Source organism: Canis lupus, chromosome X (genome assembly GCF_048164855.1).
Source record: "Canis lupus baileyi chromosome X, mCanLup2.hap1, whole genome shotgun sequence".
In the NCBI taxonomy this organism is placed as follows: Eukaryota; Metazoa; Chordata; class Mammalia; order Carnivora; family Canidae; genus Canis; species Canis lupus.
Window position 1 is genome coordinate 104,891,503 of NC_132876.1, and position 16,052 is coordinate 104,907,554.

The following is a 16,052-nucleotide window of genomic DNA, read 5'->3' on the forward strand; positions in this document are numbered from 1 at the left end:
TGAGGAAAGCACCATATGCACTAAGTTATTAAATGCAGAATTATTTGTAAAAGCAAATTACTGAAAATCTACTTGACAACTCAGTGAAACCATTTGAATACACCATCATCATACATTTATACAGTAAAATACTATGCAACTATATTAGAAACAAGTAAAAAAGAAAAAAGATCTTTAGGTGATAATATGGAATCATTTTCAGGATATCTTGTTAATTAAAAAAACACAAAGTACAAAAGCTTCTATAGAAAAATATCTTTTGTGTGAGGAAAAAGGTAAAAAATATATATACACATAATTACATTCATGGGTAGGTACTCAAAAGAACTGAAAACAGAGGTGTTCAAACAAAACTTGCAAGCAAATGTTTATAGCAGCACTATTCACAAAAACCAGAAGGTGGAAACATCCCAAATTCCATCATCAAATAAATGGATAAACAGTATGTGGTCTATCCATGCAACAGAGTATTATTCAGCCACAAAAAGGAATGAAGTACTCACACATGCTACAACACATGGGAAAACCTTGAAAACATCATGCTAAACAAAAGGAGCTAGACACAAATGGTCACATATTTTATCATTCCATTTACCTGAAATATTCAAAATAGGCAAATCCATAGTGACGGAAAGACTAGTAGTTGTCAGGGTATAGGGGAAGGAAGACTGGGGAGTGACTGCCTAATGGATATCCACTCAGGGTGATAAAAATGTTCTGAAATTAGATAATGGTTATGGCTACAAACACTGCTAATATATTAAATGTCACTGATGATAAACGGTATGTGTATTTAGCCACAATAAAAAGGGCACCTTTTTCCATGTGCCTAAAAATGAAAAAAATTGTAGGACATTTGTGAAAAATATAGGACAGGAAATAATTTTTTATTGAGATCATCTGGCAGTTTGAAAACAATATAATTAATGGCCAAAATGTTTAGAATACAAAATACACATCCTAATACAGGGTATCAAAAGAGAAGGTCAATAAGGTTTGAAATAGCCAGGAAGGTTTCATAAGCAGGCTTTAATCTCACCATTGTAGGTTAGTAGTATCTAGAGAGAAGGACAAAAAGAAACATAGAAAATAGGAGTCAACATCTGATGTAGAGTCTTCTACAATTTTAGTGCTTGTTTGTTTTATTCAATTTCCTACTAATTTTTCATTAGGACTTAGTTAATATTGTCTCTATTTAAAAACATGTCAGGGATTGGAGCCACACCATAAAGAGTTGTCCTTTCACATCTATGCAAAACTGCACAATTTCTTCTAAGTCTTTAAAGTTGCTTGCAAAATTCCAGTTCCTAGAATCTTGAGACCTTTTGGGGCTCCCCTGAGGGACACTGAAACAGTGGGAATTTGTGGGTGAATGGTGACAAAGCATGGAAAAAGACTTCTAAGACTGGCTCTCCTCCAGAATGCCAAGTCATTCTCTTCACTGATGTATAACTGAGAAGAGATAACAAGATGACAGTGGAAATACAAAGAATGCTACATATTTTCTCTGTACTTGCTACTGTGATTGGCACTGAGATGACTAGCACATGGGTCCTTTTCTCAAGACCCTTCTGGTCCAGTGCAACCTAACTTATAGCCAACAAAAGTAATGTCCAGGTAAGTGATAGTATATCATTCAAAATGATACAGGTAATGAACAAAATAACCAGAACTCAAATAAAGGCCTCCTCAGTTCGGGGAGATAAAAAAAACACAGGCTCCTTTCATTTTCTTCTTCATGGACACACACAAACTAGGAATACGCAATCAGCCACATTGCAACCAAACAGTACCACTGTATAGAGTTCCTACGTTAACACAGGTTGGCAGAAACAAAGAAGACAATCCCCATATTCTAACTTAACTAATGAATGAATAAATAACATCTCACATATAAAAAATACACACATCCTTTTTTTGTAAAAGGAAAAACACGAAGTATAATCAGAACTATTAAAAATGGTTACCTATGGAAATGGGTAGAAACAAAGTAGAATGCACAGGGATGAGAATAAGATTTACCTGAATCTCTATCATTTTGATTTTGAAATCATAAAAATGTTCTACAATATTCAGAAAATAAAATTAAAACGGAAGGATTTTTTAAAACCATAATTTGAATACAAACACAAACGAACCTATGGAGTAAACTGATAAAATAGCACAGCATACCAAAAAAATTACTTCACACACCTCTCAAACACAATTCTCTAACTATACACCTTTACCAAGATACATGGGAAAAAAATGCAAAGAAATTATAAAGTTCATTTAGAAAGGTTGTCAGTAGACATGTTGGTTTAGTAGTTCTAAAACTTCTAAAATTATTTTGTGTCTATTTTAGAGGACAAGGGTTTTTTCACTAGGGTTGAAGGGAGATACAAATATAGAATTGGGTAAGATGAAGAAACCTGTGGTGCTATATTTGAATCAAAATAGAAGTATGAAACCATGACATTTACATAAAATCTCTGAATTCTGATCACCAAAAGTGTGTAGAAACTGTTACACCACAATAGCAATGAGTACCATCCATCTCCCACATCTGAATACCATTTCTCAGTAAAGGAGCCGGGACTCTTGGGGGAAATGGTTGATTCCAGGTCTGGAACAGGACTACTACAAGGGGAACCTGAAATACTTTTTTTGGCCCAGGAAGCAAGGAAATGCTCAAAGACTGATGGGGTCCTGTCAAAAGGACACAGGAGGCAGCTCCAGAGGCTCCCACTGTCAATGTGGGATACTCTGAACCTCAAAAAGACAAATAGTAACAATGGATAATGAACTGTAACAGTAATTTTCAGTCCAGGAGTTTAAAGTGATCATTTTTAAAAGGAGAGAAAAAAATCATCAATAGATGCTGAAAGCATTGGGTGATAGCTGGTGAGAAAAAGATACACAGTCTCAAATTATCACCCATATTTACATTAATACAAAGGTGGAAACGTAGCTTTATAAGTGATCTGACAAACATCATTTTAACCAAGAGATCAAACTTAGCATCACCAAAAATGAGACAAAGTGACCTTATATGCCCCTGAAATGATCAGTGGGAAGGACACAACTTCATCTATATAGTATTTTTGTCAGGATCTTTAACCGGATTCTACACACCAAAAAGTAATCTGGCAAATCCCAGACTGTAGGACATTCAACACCATCAGCCTGGTCCCTTTAAAGAGGTAAGGTCAGGCATCCTGGGTGGCGTGGCTCAGCGGTTTAGCCACGCCTTCAGTCCAGGGCCTGATCCTGGAGACCGGGGATTGAGTCCCACGTCAGGGTCCCTGCATGGAGCCTGCTTCTCCCTCTGCCTGTGTCTCTGTCTCTCTCTGTCTCTCATGAATAAATAAAAAAAAATTTAAAAAATAAATAAATAAAAATAAAGAGGTCAAGGTCATGAAAGACCACACACAGCCCGAGGGGGATGAGGAGAGGGATGGTGCTATTCTACACTAAATAAGACTCAAGAGACATAAAAACTAAAGTGGACTCTGCATCTGAAAAAACAGCGATCATTTTGGGCTAATGGGAAATCTTAGCATGAACCAAGATATTAGATGACATTATGAGAATGGGACTGTGGCTAAGAAGACAAGCATCCTTGTTCTTAGGAGGTCACTGATAAAGCATATAGAGGGGAAGTGTCATGGTGTTTTCAACTTACTTTCAATAAGTTGACCTAAAATAAAGTCTGTGTGTATACAGTTGGGAAGGGGGGAAGAGAAAGAAAGTAAACAAATGTAGAAAACATTGAAAATTTAGGGTCCAGACTTTCTGAAGAGGGCAAGATAGCACAGATTTTAGGCTTCGTGGCCACACACATCTGTCTGGTGCTATTACATGTTCTTCTTTGCATTTTTCTCTTTTTAAAAATGAAAAAACCATTCTGAGCAGGGAGCTACACAGTAACTGACATGCTTTCCTTCTAGGGTAATGAAAATGTGAGACTGATTGTGGTGATGGCCGCCCAACTCTGTGACTACAGCAAACACCATCGAAATGTACACTTTAAATAGGTGCATTGTATGGAATGTGAATTACAGCTCAATAAAGCTGTTTAAAATAAACTGGCTGTGAGTGGGCCAGAGTTTGCTGACCCACGATCTACACTTGGTGATAATAATGAAGTAAATCAAAAAAACAAATACTAAAGATAATTTCCCCTTCACATTTTACAGAAACTAAATCAGGCTTGTTTACTCAAAAAAAAAAATGTTTTGCCAATGATTATGTAGCTAAGAAAATCTAACCCATTCATTTATATCATTTTAAATTTTGATTAGACAAAGCAAGTTGATTACTAAACCTTATTATTGTACTGTACTACTATCAAAGAGCTAAAATTTTAAGTACATCAATTCAGTAGGAATTAAAAGACATCACTTATTGCTGCAGCTCTCAAAATCAGCAAGTCTAAAATGACCACAGAACTAAAATCCAAAAATAAATAGAAGAGCAAACTCTTTGGATGATAGAGACATTAAACCTCATTTTGTGGTATTGTTTTTGCTTTTTACATTTAATTTTCTATGTAACTATGCTTTTCTCAGTATTAGGACATATTCTACACCTAAAAACAATTATGGTAAGTCCTTTTCCTTTAAAGGAAACTGGGCCAAAGTACTAAGTCATCTCAAATTGTGATTCTGTAAATCTCAAAATTGCATTCTTGAAAACAAAATATGGGTACCTTTCTCATGAGAATCAAGGGCATCGTCTTCAAGGTCATCATCAAAAATCTCTCGGCCATCTTCCACATAGCCAATACCATCTGCAGGAACAAATTTTTTTTAAATTTTTTTTTATTGGAGTTCAATTTGCCAACATATATCATAACATCTGGTGCTCATCCCGTCAAGTGCCCGCGGAACAAAATTTAAAATGGGACCAAGTTTCTAAAAGTGGCCAGTATATTTTAGCCACAACAACAAAAACACCTCTAATACCTACTCAGATGTTCTCCTGGCTGTGCCATTTTTAAATGCAGCAGAATCCTGTTAAGACGGGTATCAGATGAAACATAAGCATCTACACAGCAGGTCTGCTGTGTCAAAACCAAAGGATATATGCTATGCCCATCTAGGTGAGCTAGGGAAATGATTTGGCCCACAGCATCAAAGTCTGCCACAACGGGATGCTTAAGAGTAGTTTTATTCTACCCAAAGAATAAAAAGCAAAAGAATAGAGATTACACAGGCCTAGAAAAGCACTTCAGTCTATGAAGGAAAACTGGCAATAGAGCTGAGTCCAACTACAGAAATAGAAACACAATTATGGTTACAGGTGCAGTCTATACCACTACCTGTGGTCTGCAGGAGCATGCCCAAGAAGTTATACCTGACAAGCAGGAACCAGTGAGCTTTCTACATGGATTGTAAAAACATCAGGACCAGCCTCTGCTCTGTGCTTTCGACTGTCCAAGTTACTCTTCACACATATAGCTTCGTGTAATCGTCACAGCCACTCTGTTCAATAGACAGTTTTCTCAACACCACATCACCTGAGGATACCCCACAGGTATGTGGTGTATCCCAATTACTACAGAGTCGTTTCCTGGAGGATTTACACTATATCCTGAGGTATGTGTCTGGATTCTCCAAAATACCCCAGAATAAAATTTCTATTGTATTCCCTCCACATTCTCAAATAATGTATTTGAGAAAAATCTGAACCAATATCATTTTAACAGTGTCGTACATCTGCTCATGCAAAGCAGCAACTCCACCACATGAGACTCAACAAAAACTAACATAATACTTAGAAGGGAATTTCTTCCCACATACCATCATCCACGATCCAGTCATCATCCTGGCGGGCCTGAACCAGCTTCGAATACTGTTCTTCATCAACTTCTTCATAAACACTTGTGAAGTCCTCAACCTGCAATCATACAAGTTTGAGAAAGCTTCAAATGGAGTGAAAGTGTTAAACAATTCTGATGAAAAATTGTCAAATTGAAATGGGAATGGCAGCCTGAAGGAGTAGCTGCAACCATATCATGAGTTCTGACATTCAACACCACTACCGGGTTTTTCCTTAAATAGACATCAATTAACTTAGTATTCCTTTTAGGTGGGTGTTAACACAAGATATTAAATGATTCCATTAGCATAATATACTTGTCACACCATCAATTACTCATCTACTTCATAAAAAACAAACTGAATTATAGCCAATTCTTTGTTAGCTGCTTTGGGGATTATTCACTTTTAACTTCTAGACTGGTTTCTCCAATACTTAGCAAACCCACAAGGCATGCCAACCCCCTCTCCACTAGCTGATGTTGCCCTGCACACTGGCAATTTTAATAACAATTCAATCAACCAAATAGAGTTTAAAAGGAAACTCTGCCCCACCTATCCCCCTCCCCCAAATCAGCAAAACAAGCGCACTCTATATTCTATAGGTACACAGGAAATAATTTTTGAGTGATCCCTATTTGTATTACCACTGATCTCTTACCATTCTCAGGTCTTGAGACTGCAGAGACTGAAATGCTGAGCTATGTGAAGGGCAAGTCCTCTAATAACATGAGCTACCCAAACTTCCAGAGGGCCGTTAACTACTGGCATGAATAGAGCAGACCACTTCACAGTTTAAGCAACAAGCAGGACAGAGGCACACCACCTCAGCTGCCATAGTAATAGCAACTTGCCAACTCAGAATTTGGTGGGCCACTTAGAACTCCTAGATACCCGATTAAAAATTCCCCCCTTCTCTCCAGAGTTCAAGTGGGTAAGGGATGAAGGAAATAACTCCAGCTGAAGAACTAAGACTCTAGGAAAAATTGCTTGGACACAGAGCTTTGAGAACCCAATGGGCAGAGCTGACTGGACTCCTGCCACAGCTACAAGACTTATAACAATTACAGGATCAGGCTTAGTTTTCGCCTGCTGTTTAATCTGTTCTATAGCGATCACTGGCAAATGTTGATTCGGCCTTTCACCATTTGATAATAGAAACTACCTGCCCTACCAAATTAATTTTTTGACAACCCAAACACAAATGAGCCCAATTAATATTACTATACTGACCAATTTTCTTTTGGCAGAGGAAGTGAACTTGCAGGATTATATTTCTGTTGGTTGAAGTCCATTAGGCATACTTTGTCTCTTATTTAAGTAACTCACTTCTATACTATCAAAAAGATACCAGAAAACTACCTTAGAAAATCATTTTGAGTAAAAAGTCATTTTGACTCTATGTCAAAAAACTGTGCTACTGCTCAGTATGAACTCTTAGAGCCATGCAATTAACATGAGTGATTAAAGGGAAATCAGTCACATTGTGTCAACATCTGAAATGCCCCCACAGAACTCCTTTATAGGAGTACTTACATTAAAAATGCTTTATTCCTGCTTTACTATAATCCTTTTAGCAACCCTTTGTGATCTGGTTGACTCACTTAACTCGAGCGAATGATGCCAAATGACAAAAATCCTCTTCCACTTTCTTAATTGCACAACACAGTATAGGCCATGGTTAAATATGCATATTCTGAAGCCAGACTGCCTGTGCTCACAGGCTCTGCCACTGTGACCTCAGAATTCTCACCTATGAAATGCTGTTAATCACAGTATCTAACTTTTCATAATTATTGGAAAGATTAAATAAACATATTTGTAAAAGCACTTAGAACAGTGTTCGATAAAAAAGTACAGCAGTTGCGGTTATCATTTTTTTCTCGTATTAATTAATCACTTTCTAGCCCTGAGGCAGCTGAGACACTCAAGGAACACATTGAAGGTGATGCCAGACAATGCTGTATAGATGGTAACCACTCTGATTTTTTTGTTTTAGCTACAGGCCATAAATAGTGGTTAGAGGAAAATGGTCAAAAGGGCATCACATTCAATCTTACACACAGGACACAGCAGAAGTAAGACCCAAGTCCTCACCTGCCACAGATGAAATTAGGAAAAACAATTCCCTCCAAGAAGTCATGCTTAGCTAGAATGCTCAATATCTTAAAAGTAAAAGCATTTCTAAGTTCCCCCAACAAAGCTATGAAATTTACCACAGCTGCAGTGTGTTGTGTTTTTTAATATTTTATTTATTTGAGAGAGTGAGCAAGGGAAAGAGCGTGAGAGCAGAGGGATGAAGCAGAGGGAGATGGAGAAAGCAGATTCTCCACTGGGCAGGGAGCCTGATGTGGGGCTCGATCCCAGGGTCCTGGGATCATGACCTGAGCTGAAAGCAGATGCTTAACAGACTAAGCCACCCAGGCGCCCATGCAGTGTGCTTAATAAGGAAAAAAACAGCATCTGTAAAGTGCCTTACAGGAACTTAAAGAGCCAAGTAATTGCCAAAATGTGTAAATGTACTTCATGCCCACACTTTTTCAATAGTAAGAAATTAACTATTGCAAGTACAACATATATTGGTATTTCTAATCAGTGACAAAAGGGACATAAAATACCTACAGGCTATGAATTAAATGAAGCAAAGGAGAAGAAAAAAATGGTTACTTACTTCATATTTATACTTCTCACCAGCTTTAGCCCTTTTCAGTCTTTCTAGAGCTTCTTGGCGCCCTCTCTTTGATTTTTTTTCTCGCCGGGATCGAGAAGATACAAAACTCCCTGAATCTGACACAGCTGAAAAAAAAGCCAAGTTTACATGAGATGTTACAAAATTGTCAGCCATCTTCTCTCAGGAACAGGAATGTTCCCAGTCAATAGTATCACAATTTCAGTATTATAGAAATGATTAGTTTTCATACTGTAGATGGTTCATGAAGGACAAGTTCACACAGCTCCTGTGACTCCAGAAATTTTCTCTAAGACCCAGTTAAAAGAACTGAAGCAACTGTTACTTTTTTCCTCCAAAAAGAGGAAAATTTCAAAATCAACTGGTATCTTGCAGAGACAATAAAGAAAGGAGATCAGCCATTAATCTATAACCTTTCCATTAGAAATGACAGGCCATAAGTAGAGTTATAAAAGAAGTACAATTCATTTTGTGTTCTATTAATCAACATTTGAAAGGCTTTAAAGGAGCACCTGCTCTTAGTAAAGTACTAGTCTCTCTGAAAGACAAAAAGATTCTGTACTCACAAAACTTACCGTCTAAAATGGGAGATAAGTAGTAACTAACTCAAAAACAATCTTTAGAATACATGCCCTAACAGAGGTTCAGATGAAGTATTTGGAATTTCAAAGCACGGATAAAGTGGGCGGTTGGGAGAATTTAACACACAGGGCTCTGAAGAGATTCTTGATTCCTTCACTGATTTCCAGGCCTCATTCACTTGGTTAGGACATAGGGTGATAGTGCAAAATTACAAAGATTAAAATGTATTTTGTCAAAAATTAATGGAATACCAGAATGCCTCAGTGTTCATTCAACTTTTGAAGTAATCATGCTTTTGGTCATTAGGAACTGACCACCACATATATATACTGAAAATAGTTCATCCACAAAATTGAGAGTCGTTTACCAGATGATGAATCATCCACAAAATTGAGAGTCGTTTACCAGATGATGAATCATCCACAAAATTGAGAGTCGTTTACCAGATGATGAATAATCAAGTCAAGTGAGACCATGCTGCTTGCCAGCCATGAGTTTTGGCTTAGCATGATCGCCATCTGAGTCTGTGAAGTTGAGTATTTTATTGTATTTGGTGCTAATTATTTCATAAAAAGAAGGAGGCACAGAAAAGAAGGATTGATAAGATGCATCCTAAAAGCTCCAACCCCTTTGGAATACTCATAACAACATTCAACTGATGGACAACGTGTTTGACTGAAATAGAAGATGCAATTTAAAGAACATGTACCAAATGCTGAAAATAAACTGTTGATAACTAAATCTTACAGGTGAAACATAGAGATCATTTTTCCCCCTAGCTTTCTGGAAACAATCTCTCTTGAACATCTCAGTCTATTGTTTGACTTTCGTATTTGACTTGTAAATCCATTTTCAGAAAGGCATTAAGTAAAAATTAAGGAATGCATGTACTTAAAGATGACAGCCACAAAATCTTGGGTGTCACTCAAATGATTTCAAAAAATCACAAGCAGGTCTACATGAAAAGGTTAAGGGGATTACTGGACATGACTACTGACAGTGAAAAGCTGGCCTCAGTATATTCCCTTAAAGATGCCACTGACTCCTTAATAGACTCTCTTGACAAAATTTATAGTTCTTCAAATGGACTTACTTCACAGGCAACAATGTACCATTCTACAGGTTTCTTTCCTACAATTACAGAAAGGAAGAGTTGCCTGCCCTCAAGGGGGCTCCCAGTCAAATAAAGCAAAAGGAGCTGAGGCTCCCACCATCATACAGACATGGTGCCATAGAAGAGGCAAGGACAAGGTACTGAGGAAACACAACAAAGAACGCTAACTTTGAGAAATTCACAGAAGGCTTCACAGGGAAGGTGTCCAACACAGATCCAGAAAGACCATTAGAATTTCGCCACCAGAATATAGGGCGGAAAGGGGCAGAAGCACACAAAAAAGCATAAGCCTAATTACAAAGGGATGAAACTACAAGGTGGGGATCCCTGGGTGGCGCAGCGGTTTGGCGCCTGCCTTTGGCCCAGGGCGCGATCCTGGAGACCCCGGATCAAGTCCCACATCGGGCTCCCGGTGCATGGAGCCTGCTTCTCCCTCTGCCTGCATCTCTGCCTCTCTCTCTCCTCTCTGTGCATTCTCATGAATAAATAAATAAAATCTTTAAAAAAAATAAATAAAAATTCTTATTTAAAAAAAAAAACTACAAGGTGTACTCAGAAACCAAGAGGAAGTGGGTATGGGAGGTAAATCTTACATGAGTGTAGAGTGGGAGAATAGGAGATTAGGGAGAAGCAGCACAATCCGGCTCCACCACTTATTGGGTGACATGAGACCACCAGTTAACATCTCTGAGCTGTAGTGACCAGGTGCCTTCAAGTTGTTTTTTAAGCTGCCTGGCACCTGAACTTGTCTGTGAAATCCCCTCCTTATAAACCTTGATGGGATGCAGAGCCCAAGTCCCACTAGAGAAGTTGAAAAAGCAGATGCTCTTTCCCACATACGCTTGTAGCGAGGGCATGAACATATAAAACAGGCTCTATCAAGTAGGAATACCTGCTCAGACTTTAAATCAGAAGCTAGTGTCAGAAGGAAAGTGGATGGGCTAATGGAAGATTCTAGAAATAGCAACAGCTGCAAGAGGATTACTTGGGGTCACTCAGCCAGCAATGTCCCAAGATACAAACTATAACATCAAGTACTTGGCCATGGCTGACAATGACCTCCTCACTAGACCAGTTCTGTGGCACAACTTTATTTTTTATTTTTTTTATTTTTATTTATTTATGATAGTCCGAGAGAGAGAGAGAGAGAGAGAGGCAGAGACACAGGCAGAGGAAGAAGCAGGATCCATGCACCGGGAGCCTGACGTGGGATTCGGTCCCGGGTCTCCAGGATCGCGCCCTGGGCCAAAGGCAGGTGCCAAACCGCTGCGCCACCCAGGGATCCCCTGTGGCACAACTTTAATTACCATTCCTGGCTAAGCAGCCCCCCAAAGTGATTCTCAAGTCCACCTGGAGTTTCTGTGACCACCACAGTATCCTTCTAATCCCTAAAATACTTAAATTCCTCTTTTTCTATTTACATCAGCTAGAGTTGGCTCTTGTGGGTTAGACCAAAGGACTCACTGTAATGCAGAGCCTCAGGATTCTCATCTGTGAAATGGGGATAATTGTGTCTGCTTCATAAAGTTGTTAAGGATTAAATGAAGGACCTTGGCTTATTTTGTATCAGCAATATAGGATCTCATTTCATGTTTGTGTATGTGTGTACAGACGTAGGGCAGACACACACACACACACTTAGCGCGCACACAACACACCCAGAAGTACCATGGTCTAGCTTTAGAAAGCAAAAATAAAGGTAAGTGGTTTTCTCAGAGAAGCCTCAATATAGCACCACATGCAATTAGCTCTTTACCATCTCAACTCCAGGAAGACAAGACTATGTCCAGCTTACCTACCATTTAATGCCTATACCTAGCAGGTACATAGTAAATATTTGCTGAATGAACAAATGAATAAACCACTATACTTGCTTTTTAAAAATCATTAAACTCTCCCTGATCCCTTTTTATATGTAATAATAGGTAGTTACAGACCTTTCAACTTTTCACTGCCATTGTCAAGGTACCCCACCTTCTAATACTTAAGAGGAAAAAAGACCTAGAATTTCCTTCTTGGAATGTGTCCAATGCTTCGTGTAGATAAGTTAACAACAACAAAAAGGCATGAAAAAATCCATTACAAAACTTTAAATATTCAGTTCAAAATTACCATCTGAAGTACCCCCATTCTCCCCCAAAGCAGACACTAGCATGCAAGTCTTTCAGGTAACAATCTTTCTGCTCTAAGGGAAAAATTCCAGTCACAAGTCTCTAGCAACTACTTAATCAACACCATGACTTAAGAGGGGACTCAAGATTACACAGCATCTTCCAAAGAGTGATTTCTTGATGTTCACAGATGACGTACAGTTTTTATGGTGAAGAAAGAAACCCTAGTGGCAAATCACTGATGGAGAGCTGCAGAGACTGTTCATATACTCACAACCTACATCCCATTTGTAATCCAGGGTTGACGACTCTCCAAAACAAATTGTCTTAAAAACGAAAGGCTGGAGCAAATTGGTATCTGTGATTCACAACTAGGTGAATGCAAAGGAAACTGATTAGAAGGCAAGTTCTCATTAATGGAGATGTATCTGGGTGACAGGAGATGTACCCTGAACTAAGAAAGTGAAGCATCTGAATTTAAACCAGACATTCACTGAAGTTAAGTCACACTTTACTTGAACATAGTCCAAAAATCAGAAATCAAAGCCATTTACATTTTTGTATTCTATTTTTGGAAATAAAAGATTACTACTGAAAACGGAGTCATATACAGGGCATTCCAAATGCTGCTGAGCTGATTCGATTTTTTTCGGGGGGGGGGGTAACTTCACCAAAGATGACTAGATTGTGAACACTACTTCTATGCAGCACTCGGAAGAACTTTCCATAGAATTTGAGAGAAAAAAATTGTTAATGCATGAAGTAAAAACCCATTACCTAAGACAAGGCACATTTGTATTTTCTGGTGACAGCCCTTAGACTTTCTCTCCTGCTGAGTTAAAGTGTATAAACATTTCCCTGAGAGTTTTCATAGAAAGAGCTCACATTCGTTCGTTGTAGCCCTCAGGTAGATACTTTGAACTAAGAGTTGTTAGATACTTTGAACCAAGACTGTGCCCCATCGGGGTCAGTCTGATGCAGGTGTGCCCAGCACGTGGAACGCACTGGCCAAAAGAAATAAAAAGAAAATGCGGACTCGTGCGGAGAGCAACTCTGACACAGGCCCTGCAAGGGATGCGCTCTGGTTTGCCAGGAGCAAACGGCCCTGCGAGGAAGCCCCACCCGACACAAGTGAGTCCCAGCCCGGGACTACCAAGGTCCGCGCCCAAAAGGACCCGTCAGGCGAACCAGACGAGCGCCCCCCACCCCAAATTAAAAAGACCTCTCCAGAGCCCTCACCACCCGCAATCACGCCACGGCCCCTGTATTCCCAACCCCGAACCCCGCACGCGGGCTCATCCCTCACCGCTCGACCCCAGGTCGCAGTCTTCGCCGTGTACCAGCGCCATGGTCCTGCAGGCTCCCGATTCCGCGCCAAGCAGCCCGAAACTGGCGCGGGGGCCGAGACAGGCGCCAGGCTGAAAGCCAATCAGAGGCTCCAGAGGCTGCGGACTTCCGCCCGGAAGGCCACTGACGTGCCGCGCCGCGCCGCGCCCCGCCCCCGGCCTTCCCGCGGACGCCGGTTTGGCGCCCTGTTATGACCCCTTAGGGAAAAGCTCGAGTGGAGGGGAGGCCGAGGAGAGCAGCAAAAAGAAGCGGCCGGGCGCTGGAAAAGAGCCGCGGGGAAGCTCGCTGCGCAGGCGCACCCACGCTGATGGGAAAAGACTTGGGCACATTGGGATAGGGGCTTTCTGGTTCTGAGAGTTCATTCTCTGAGAAAAAAGACGCGGGCGGGTAGTAGGATGGGCGTGGTTGGACCGTTTCCCCAGAGCCTTGGGAAAGCGACTGCCTCCTGCTGCGCGCTCTGAGTCTTGCCTGATAACTTTGCTTCTTAGCGTGTGAACACAGTCGCTGTGTGATTTATGGATATGTGTACTATAAATATATATATGTATATATATAAAGCACTGTCATACCCAAATGACCAAAAAAAGCACATGGGGCAATCATATGCCTCCTGACGTGATGCACTTGGAAAAGGGAACGACATCACCCATATAACCTTCTTACAAAAAATGCTTAACCTGAATCTAACCATGAAGAAACAATCAGATGTATTCAAAGCATAGGACGGTCTACAAAATATCTGGGGTTCTTGCAAAATGTCAGTGTGATGAAAGACAAAAAAGGCATTAGGTTCTTGTATACGGTACAATGCACATAATGTATGTGTCCCATTTTCTTTTTTAGGTATAACATTTTTATACATGTGCCTTCCACACACCTGTAATATCTTTTCCTACATTTTTGCCAACATACTTGTTGATCTCTTCCTCATGTGACAATTTTATAATATCATTTTCTCTAAAAAGGGTATAAAAAATTCAGTCTGCCTTCCAGCGTGGTTGATCGATGTTTGTTTCTTAATTTCTGATTGTTTAGAAATTTTTCTTTCAGCTCTATAACACAATATCATGTTAAGATATGATCCATATGTTGTGATACATGACAAATACATAGTGACTCGCACTTAGATCCACTCACTGTTTAAAGCACACGTCTATGCCTATACTTTCTCTTTAAAGAAATTGTTGCAACTTTTTTTTTTTTTTTGTTTCAAGTTTATTCCTAACAGGAGAGAACTGTTTTGGGTAGGCACATATTTATGAACCAAATCTTTCCTTTACAACTTCACATGTCTGATAATTTTCCACATGCCACCTTAGAACTCTAAGTATTTCAGATCTTGTTTCTCTTTCATGACCCACATACTTCCAGGAGCCAGGACCCGTAGGACACTTTCATATTTTATCACTTCTGGCCCTGCACATTCAGGTCAAAACTCCAAATGAGCACAGTGGGGTAGGAATACTCCTGGAAGCTATTCCTACACCAGGAGGTCTATCAATATCTTTAAATACAATGAGTGCTTTCAACCGACATAGATGCTACTAAGTCTAAATGCAATGAAACACCAACTCAACTTCCACCACCACCACCAGGCAGGAAGGGAAGTATATCAAAGGGACAGGTGGTGATTCTCAAGAGCTAATTGTTACATATTCAGGAATTTCATAATCTACTTGTTAAGCTATTGGTAGCTTGAAATCAGCCATGGAGTGGGTATTTACACCATGGAAATAGGAAAATGTTACAGATAAAAAATCAGGCCCCCCCCTTCTTTTGAGACAGAGTTTACTGCAAACCATCAAGTAGCCATAACAGATTGTGGTTTAAAAAAATCTAACTTTTGCGAATTTTCACAAAAACAAGAGGCCATGGCTAGGGCATCTTCCAGGGCCTCAGAAGTGGCCCATAAGCAAGTAAGAGGCCTCAAAGCTTGTTTCATTAACTTCATTGTAAATCTACCTCTGTTATCTAATAATACAAAAAAAATCACGATTTGTCTTAAACTTGCTCTCTCCTGTACAACACAGGACTGGTTTTTGCAGTGGGTTTCCAAATTGAAAAGTTTTTTTTTAATTTATCGCTATTACTAAAAACAAAGAAAAACAAAACTAACTTGAGATCCTATTTCCCACCATTTCTATCTTTTTATCTATATCTCTCCATATAAACTCTATCCATTGCTGGTAAACTGTTGTTGAGGAACTGCTTATTTTTCTGCCAGTGGCAGTGTAAAATAGGTACATCCTTTTGGAAAATAATATTGCAAGATGTGGCAAGTACCATAGCATGCTTTTATCTTTCAAACCATGATTTCTGCAGGTAAAAATTAATAGGAAGTAACTCACAAGAAACAGAGTAAATGCAAAGATGTCAATGGCTACCATTTTCCATCAGTAAAAAATTCA

General features: G+C 39.4%; 1 protein-coding gene across 2 annotated transcripts in view; it reads right to left on the bottom strand.

Annotated features, from left to right (window-relative positions):
• Positions 1–13,767, bottom strand: part of POLA1 (DNA polymerase alpha 1, catalytic subunit) — a 309,415-nt gene extending 295,648 nt beyond the window's left edge. Inside the window, exons 1-4 of one of the 2 annotated variants that reach the window (XR_012026683.1) lie at positions 13,604–13,766; positions 8,473–8,597; positions 5,784–5,880; positions 4,691–4,771 (exon numbers count right to left, since the gene is read on the bottom strand). Coding sequence is in view for 1 of the 2 variants with exons in the window: in XM_072818081.1 (XP_072674182.1) it covers positions 4,691–4,771; positions 5,784–5,880; positions 8,473–8,597; positions 13,604–13,646 (346 nt within the window). In the remaining variant the exon portion in view is untranslated. Of the gene's footprint in view, positions 1–4,690; positions 4,772–5,783; positions 5,881–8,472; positions 8,598–13,603 lie in introns of both variants that reach the window. The other variant, XM_072818081.1, reaches the window with a different exon arrangement.
• Positions 13,768–16,052: the final 2,285 nt, after the last annotated feature.